We start from the raw sequence: 8,182 nt of genomic DNA, 5'->3' as shown, positions 1-8,182 counted from the left end.
GTTTACACAACAATGTAAGATTTTTGTATGGTAATATATGCATTTGTTCAATAAAGCATTAAAAACAAATCTCAGTTGAAAAAAATGCTTCGGGTATATTGCGAGCTTGTTCCCTAAAATCAAGATAGGTCGGTTTCAGCCAGGTTCGGGCTTTTATACCCCCGGTCCTGGTTGATTTTACCTTTAATGTTAAGAATTAAACCCACGAGAAATAACTTTAGTCTACATTTCTTGACAATCACTTGACTAGGTCACATCTAAATACAATGACGCCCCTGTCACCTTACATATGTCCCCCGTATTTTATATGTTTTTGATCATTTCAAATTGTGTACACCGTACAACAATGGTTGAAGAATTTCAAAATTGAACAAAGAATTCGCTGCAGGTAGGGTCAGAGCTAAATAATATGCTGAGAGAATTGTTGGTTTTGTTTATTTGGTGAATGAAAAAAAAACTACAGAAAGTATCTTTGTTTTTATTCTCCAGTCTGTCTTGTTGTGAGTAAATAGGTGTCGCGTTTAATTTTTTTATAATAATGGGGTATCAAAATTAATTAATAAGAGGAACAATTGGGTGAAAACGACAGGCATGTATTTAGCAAAGTTAATATTAAAAATAATTATAATAGTATTGGTTGATTTAACTAAAACATCCCATCCCATTGGCGGAAAATACGCATTGTTCGTTTTAATACCTGTATATTTTTCTTTTTCTAAGAAATTTTACTTGCTTCTTATTAAAAATATGTACAAAGATATTTGAAATAAAAAAAAAAAAAGGTTATGTTGTTTGCATGTTTTAATTTTTATTTTGATTGCTTGTACGGTTCGGTTATAATCTTAACGCAAACATGCAGTGGGATTTTTGTATGGAAGTGTATATGCGTTTTGTTCAAAGGAGCGTTTAAAAAATATTCCTGTGGCAATAGCGTGTTCCTTCCAGAAACGCCACAAAATAAAATAAATAAATACATAAACATTCTACGTCTACGTTTGGCATCTTTGTAAGAAATACAGGTAGTCATTAGGATGACGTCACTTTCGTCAACCATTTTGTTAGCTAGCTCGAAGGGTAGCCGGTAGCGCGTGTTCTTGCTAAATGCGTGTCGTATGCGTAGCAAAGCTTACACCGCAACCGTCATATCAGTCAATTGTTCTTCCACTCGTCGAACCCCCAATAGACTGAAAAGCAGTGGGTAAGAAGACTACGTTTGTATTTATTGACAGAGAGTCCACAGCTAAGTTGGAGACTCATTCATTTATCAAGCCCCAACGTGTTAGCTAGCCTCGGTAGCGAGCTAGCTAACTTGTTTGTCGTCGACAAAGGAGCTAAGTGACGCCTCTTAGCTCAAATAGATCAGACGTTTGAGCATTAACTATTGCAAGAGTGTCAACGAAAATTCGTTTTCAATTTTGCTCATCGGGAGGAAGCAATTCCGAGCTGCGAAATTAATCGCATCCTTTCGCGTATTAGGCTCCCTCGTAGCGAGGTAGCGCCAAGAAAGCTTCAAGCTGGCTGCCGGCCTTTCAGACACCATGTCCGAGTTGTACATTCGGGTGGCCGAAGATGAGAACGAAGAGCCGATGGAGATTCCTTCTGAGGACGACGGCACCGTTCTCCTGTCGTCGGTCGCGGCCCAGTTCCCAGGGGCCTGCGGGCTCCGATACCGAAACCCAGAGTCCCAGTGCATGCGTGGAGTTCGACTTGTGGAGGGCGTTCTCCATGCGCCGGAGAGCGACTGGGGAAGCTTGGTCTACGTGGTCAACTACCCCAAAGGTAATGCAGAAAGAGACCAGTGTTGTAAATCATACTTTATGTGTCAGTGACGTGCTTCACAGTACAGTTGAGTATCATATTTGTTTGTATTTTGAGTTGGTTATGGCGAAGTAATATTACAGTTGAAAAATATCGCGGCCCATATTTGTGTCGTCGCCCGCGACGGTCCACTCTTTCGATGTATTTTTGCCGTGAATGTCGCTGATTGGTCTGCAAGGCTTCGTGAAGCCACGCCCTTCACAAATTTCCACTTCCCCTCACGGCGGTTAACCTGTTACATCATTTATTCGTCATTGGGACCCGCATCTTTAAAGGGACAGTGTGCAATAATTAGTGCCTCTTAGTGGCACAAAAAAAACGTAAACTAAGTAAAGAAATATTGCCTCGGAAATACATGACTATCATATCAATGTAATTTTTTATTAAGAAAAAATTATGTCCAGAAATTTGTATTTTTTTAACACTGTGGGATCCCCACTTAAAGACGTTCCTCCCAGGATTTCAGTAAAATTTAAACAAGTACTGTATTGATTTGTGTTTAACACACACTTTTGTTGTGCCCAAGACTAATTCAAAGTTTGGGTGCACAAGAAGTTTTCCAATGAAAAATATCACTGGCCACATTTGATAGATGCAACAAAATTTGATAGATGCAACAAAATTTGAATCCAGATTGCGGCAGTAAGAGCGCAGATTCTTAGATGACAAAGGATAAGGCTTCAGCTTTATTCGCATCACACTATTTTTACTCACAGTACCACATTGTTGAATGCATGAGGTCATGATTAAAATCATGCATCGACAACGTTAACTATGAAGACAAAGACAAAATATAGTTCACTATGTATTTATTTAATGTCCTTTTCAAAATCTGGTCAAGTGTATATTGAATTATTTAATCACGGCAATGTGGTACCGTGAGTCAAAAAGTGGGATGATGAGATAAAATTGAATACATTTTCCTGTGTCTTCTATGACCCCAATGTCTAGTGGTTAGAGGCTCTTACCGCCATGATCCTGGTTCAAATCCTGTGGCGATAGTTCTGGACACAACTTGTATCACCTACAATGTTTAGTTGAGCTTAAGAAAAGTGAAACAAAGTTTTGCACAAATAATTATCAGAATAATTATATTATTACTGTTCTTTTGGGCATATTGTTGCTGGAAAAAAAACGTATATTCAGGAGGTTTCACTTAAAGCTGTTGTGTCGGATTCAAATGGTCAAGTCAAGCGTTGAGCTACATACAGTACATGCCGAGGGCCAGACTGAATGTTTTTTTTTAAACATGAAACGTAGTCTAGTGAACCTACTGAAAAGATCACAAATTGATGCTAATTTAAGTTAAATGAAGCAATATTTTCTTATGACTATCAGTAGTGTTGTATTTTCAACTGGCACAAAATACAAATTTCCTTAATATAAAAATCCACATTAAATGACTTTGAGAGATTTGACTTTTAGGGGCAATGTGTATTATTTAGGACCCCTTAGTGGTAAAACCTTATTTCGTTAAAAAATAAAGGTATGATTTCAAAAATATGCAGATATATTCTTGAAACGTGGTTGCACTCAAAACCGCACTCATCTTTTTCCATTGCAGACAACAAAAGAAAAATGGATGAAATTGATGCCGCCTCAGCCGTGAAAGTCAAAAGGGGTTATCAGAAGACTTCAGACCTAATTGTCCTGGGCCTGCCCTGGAAAACGACAGAACAAGACCTAAAAGAATATTTCAGCACTTTTGGCGAGGTCATCATGGTGCAGGTAGAATTCCTACTTGCTAAATGTTCAACAACGTTTAAGTCCAAAGTAACCCAACAAGCAATTAAAACTAACGATTATAACTTAGAAAACGTCCATTGGCTTTTTAAAGTCAAAGTGTGTATACGTGTTTTGGGACACCCCTGTATTTCAGAAATAACACAATGAGTGCTGCAAAACACTTACGTTTGTTTAATATTGTTTTTCATCATATTGTTGTAATATTGAACTTTAATTTTTGACCATGTTAAAATCAGCAACTTTGTTTCCTTCTCAGATCAAGAGGGATGCAAACACAGGAAACTCCAAAGGCTTTGGCTTTGTAAGGTTCACGGATTATGAAACACAAGTGAAAGTCATTTCTCAGAGGCACATGATCGACGGTCGATGGTGTGACTGCAAGCTCCCGAACTCTAAGGTAAGACGACACCTTTATGTTCATTTCTCTGGATGGGCGGTTTTTCACGTTGTGTGACGTGATGCTGGTTGTATTTTCCGATCAGGCGTTTCCAGACGAGCCTATGCGGAGTCGCAAAATTTTTGTGGGCCGCTGTACGGAAGACATGACGCCTGATGAGCTGCGGCAGTATTTTATGCAGTACGGGGAAGTTACTGACGTCTTCATCCCGAAGCCCTTTCGAGCATTTGCCTTCGTCACCTTCGCCGATGACCAGGTATGACCTGGTCTGTAACAGTGTCTCTCAAATAGTGTAAGGGTAATTTTGACTTTGTGGATATTTTTTAACCGTCTTTGGATAATGTGCAGTTGCCACCACCACATTAGGGGCAACTGGAAGGAGTTTTTCGTATTGAGTATTCGTGCTTTGCACATAGCATAGAATATGAAGCGTAAATAATCCAACATTGCTTACTCCTATTTCCTTTTGGGACATGTTTATGATAAAATTGTGTTTTCAGCTGATTTTTTTTTGTGTTTTGTGAAAATAATTTGTTGTTCCCTTTTGTTAATTAGTGGTTGATAATGTTTTTGTGCTGTGCCCAAAAAACTTCATTCTTACATTTAACTGAAATAAAAAATCTCTCACACACACGGTCAGTATTAAGCTATAAAACAAACGCTAGCACCTCAAGCAAGCGACCAGAGACTAACATTGTTTCCTCACTTAATCACTCACACTATGCCAGAAAATTTAAATTCATAGCTTAGTCTTATCACCATTTTGTGGAAGTTGAGTGTTTTTATATATAGCACAATTAAACACTTCTTAAGATGAATTAACTGAAATAAAAAGTATCTCACATGCACGCGCGCAGTCATCAATCAGCCAAAAGGAGAACGCTAACATCAGCTAGCTACCAGAGACAGAAAATAAACAAAAAACACTGGTATGTAGCTTGTGATAATGACCCTATTTTCCGTCCGCAGATAGCCCAGGCCCTGTGCGGGGAAGACCTGATCATCAAGGGCGTCAGTGTCCACATCTCCAATGCTGAGCCCAAACACAACAATAGTAGGCAAATGATGGAACGAGGGCGCTTTGGGGCTGGGGGCTTCAATCAAGCCTACGGCGCTAGTCGTGGTGGGATGGGTGGGGGTGGTGCAGGAAAAGGTGGGGTTAACTTCAGTGCCTTGGGGCTCAACCCGGCAATGGTAGCGGCCGCCCAGGCAGCGCTGCAGAGCAGCTGGGGAATGATGGGTATGCTAGCCAACCAGCAGGGAATGAGCTCGGCGCCGGGGGGCTCGTCCTCTACCACCCGCGACCAGACATACGGCTCTTCCAGCTCAAGCTACAGCAGCCCCAACAATGCCAGTATTGGCTGGCCTGCAGGCAATAACTCGGGCTCCGGTAGTGGCTTCAGTTCAGGATTTGGCGCCTCAATGGAGACCAAGTCTTCCAACTGGGGCATGTAAATGATCAAGAATCGGTGGCCTAGGCCAGGACTAGGCTCCAGCCGGCACAGTATGAGATGCGTTTAGTTCAAGGTTTTAGTTTAGTGTGGCCGAAGAGGACTGTACAGAAATATAAAAGTGGGCATGTCCTGGTCTAGGTTCATCTGGTAAGTACCGTACTCTCCGCACTATAAGGCGCTCCCCAAAACAATAGTCTTGTCATTTTTCATACATATGACACACCGGACTATAAGGCGCATGAAATTGAGAACCCTGTACATAAAAACCTCCGTGTGTACAGGTAAATATAGAAGCTTTATTGTATGCAGCTAACTCAAGTCGCAATACGTTTCTATGCAATGGGAATCAAACCCAACTCACGGATGGGACAGCAGTTTTTAAGTGTGGTGGTGGTGAGAGCACCGACATAATACCACTAGATCACAGGTGGCACAGAAGTCATACTAAAAGCACTACAATTGATCGCCATATTTTTACTCGCGGTGCCACAACATGCATTTACATAGTGCATTCTGTTTGGTTAACGTTTCTCTTCACTTCACCTCTGTCTAATATGTACGCGTATGTAAAAGACCTTGTTCAGTATTTTGTTGAAATACTTTGTTTTCGCTCATCTTACATTTATTGGCGAAGAACTGGGAATACGGTTAAACGTATCAGAATGCACGATGCAAATCTTCACCAATGATTGTTGGAGAACAATGAACACAACAAAATAATAAACAAGCTTTATGTACGTATACATATTAAACTGCATGTTACTGACACACAGGCAAAGAAGTGAAGAGACCTCGGAAAGCACTGTGCAAATCATTGTTCCTGTTACCGTGATTAAAAATTGTGCGATAATGAGATAAGCTTTAATGCCTTGACGTATGCTACTTGTACCACTGCTGGTGGATTAGTGGTAATGTTTTGGCACTCTCCCCGATATTTCTTGGGTTTGATTCCTATTGCATACGATAGTTTACAATTTATTGGTCAGCAATGTTTATTGATCAATTATTGCTCAAATACGGTCTTACTGTAATACCCTGTATGGTAATGCTACCAATACTTACTGTATGCAATTGCAATTTTAGCCGCGGCACACTGGAATTTCTGGTGTAATGTTCCCATGTGTGCCTTAAAGTCCGGAAAATACGGTACTATAAGAAAAACGTTTTAAGAGAAAACACTGCCTTCTTTGTTAACCAGTCAAAATATGCGTGAGTGACACTAGTGGCTTTAGATCGCTGCTTCTCAGAAAGTGAGGAGCATGCGGTGTGCTTGTTAGCATGCGCGAATACCACCAAACCGTCAGTACCTCTCGAGAGGGCTTAATATCCTTGTATTATGTATGCAGTGCATTTTGTGTTTTTGTTTTTTTTCTTTCCACCTGACGGAAACGCCCCGCCTCGGCCGTCTCTCCTGCAGTCAACCGAGTGTTTGGCACGCTCCCGGGAGGAAGCGCCTCGCTGGCGGCAATGTTCTTCAGATCCCAGTTTCACGCATAAACGCTTTGCCGTCGACACCACGTGAGCTTCACGCCTCATTTACTGTGCTCCACGGTGGGTGTCAACTTCTCCTTCCTCTCCCTTTTTCGTGGACTTCTTGTCTGAGATCGATGAGTGGGAGTTCGTGTGGAGCGAACGAACGAGTGCAACGTAAACAGATGCACGAGTGAGCAGAGACTGCCTGGTTTATTCTTTTTTTTCCGGAGGGGACAAATGCCAGCGAGAGTTGGAGGAAGCTGTGGCTCAGTAAGAGTGTGCGTGTGTTCAGGAGGAGGACATTGTTTTCCTGCCCGAATAGTCATTTTTCAACACAAAACATTAAGACCATTTGGATCCTTCCCCTCGATGTTGATTTAGATGTGAACCGTGTGTCTGCTTGTGTGTTATTCTTTGGTGTTACCTGTTAAACCCCCTGTGTGGAAACAAGACTGCTGCTGTTTGAGCGTCTGGGAGTGTGCGGGCGTGACAAATGTTTGATTATGAGCTTGTTGGAAGTTTGTGTTTTGAATGAGGGTTTTCTTCCCCCTTTTTTGTTTTGTGGATTGAAACTACAATAAAAGAATATGACTAGGTATGATGTATCCTTCACAGTGACTTCTTTTCCCCCCTGGGTCCAGTAATTGAGCTGCAAGGCTTTAGGTCACACGTATAGGGGGCCTCGGACACGGAACGTCGGAACCAGGAGTGGCTCTTGGAAGGGTTCAAGATGGAGCGAGAAGAAAATGCAAATCACGAATGCCCTAAATCATCTTCCTGTCTAAGGAACCTTTTTGATGTTTAGTTTGCTCAAAGTCACCATAACAGGTTCCAAAACCTGTCTGGTCAGGTCTAACGGGAAACTGTTCATCGTACTCATTTGATGCTTTTGAATGTTTGAAATGGACAACAGACATCATTTAGTATTATGGCGAAAATGATGCATTTGAGGAGTTCATGCACTGTCTGACAGCTAGAGAAGTTGATCATTTCATATGTTGTGCTCCTTTTATATGCTCAGTATTTCCATCGATGTAGGTCCCATTCACACAGCTGGTAACTTGGTTTGGGTATTGTATATTAAGCCAATGATTGTTACAGAAGTTTGAAGATGAAAAATTATAACTTGGAAAATCTTTTATTTTTCTAAACGTAAGTACATTCCTGCGTGAGATTGTAAATTGTCTGTCATTTAAACAGGTGGCTTTTGCAATATGTACATGGTCAACATCGTAGGCCCAGATTTTAACTTTTAGGCCGCCGCTTTGGCTGCACTTGAACAATCTCCAGATTA

At 41.1% G+C, this 8,182-nt stretch overlaps 1 protein-coding gene across 1 annotated transcript; it reads left to right on the top strand.

Annotated features, from left to right (window-relative positions):
• Positions 1-1,035: 1,035 nt before the first annotated feature.
• On the top strand, positions 1,036-7,486 carry tardbpa (TAR DNA binding protein a). The gene is made up of 5 exons (XM_088332022.1): positions 1,036-1,779; positions 3,383-3,546; positions 3,821-3,961; positions 4,047-4,217; positions 4,931-7,486. The coding sequence occupies exons 1-5, from the start codon at positions 1,539-1,541 to the stop codon at positions 5,414-5,416; spliced, it is 1,203 nt and encodes a 400-aa protein (XP_088188148.1). The 5' UTR covers positions 1,036-1,538; the 3' UTR covers positions 5,417-7,486.
• The last annotated feature ends 696 nt before the right edge of the window (positions 7,487-8,182 follow it).

This window comes from Urocampus carinirostris, chromosome 3 (assembly GCF_059441175.1).
Source record: "Urocampus carinirostris isolate Australia breed hairy pipefish chromosome 3, RoL_Ucar_1.0, whole genome shotgun sequence".
NCBI classification, from domain to species: domain Eukaryota; kingdom Metazoa; phylum Chordata; class Actinopteri; order Syngnathiformes; family Syngnathidae; genus Urocampus; species Urocampus carinirostris.
Note: the sequence above shows the minus strand (reverse complement) of the source record. Positions and strands in the feature narration are given on the sequence as shown.

Coding starts and splice junctions, on each gene's coding strand:
- tardbpa (XM_088332022.1), top strand. CDS start 1,539: ATGTCCGAGTTGTACATTCGGGTGGCCGAAGATGAGAACGAAGAGCCG. Junction 1,780..3,382: donor CGTGGTCAACTACCCCAAAG/GTAATGCAGAAA, acceptor TTTCCATTGCAG/ACAACAAAAGAAAAATGGAT. Junction 4,218..4,930: donor TCACCTTCGCCGATGACCAG/GTATGACCTGGT, acceptor TTCCGTCCGCAG/ATAGCCCAGGCCCTGTGCGG.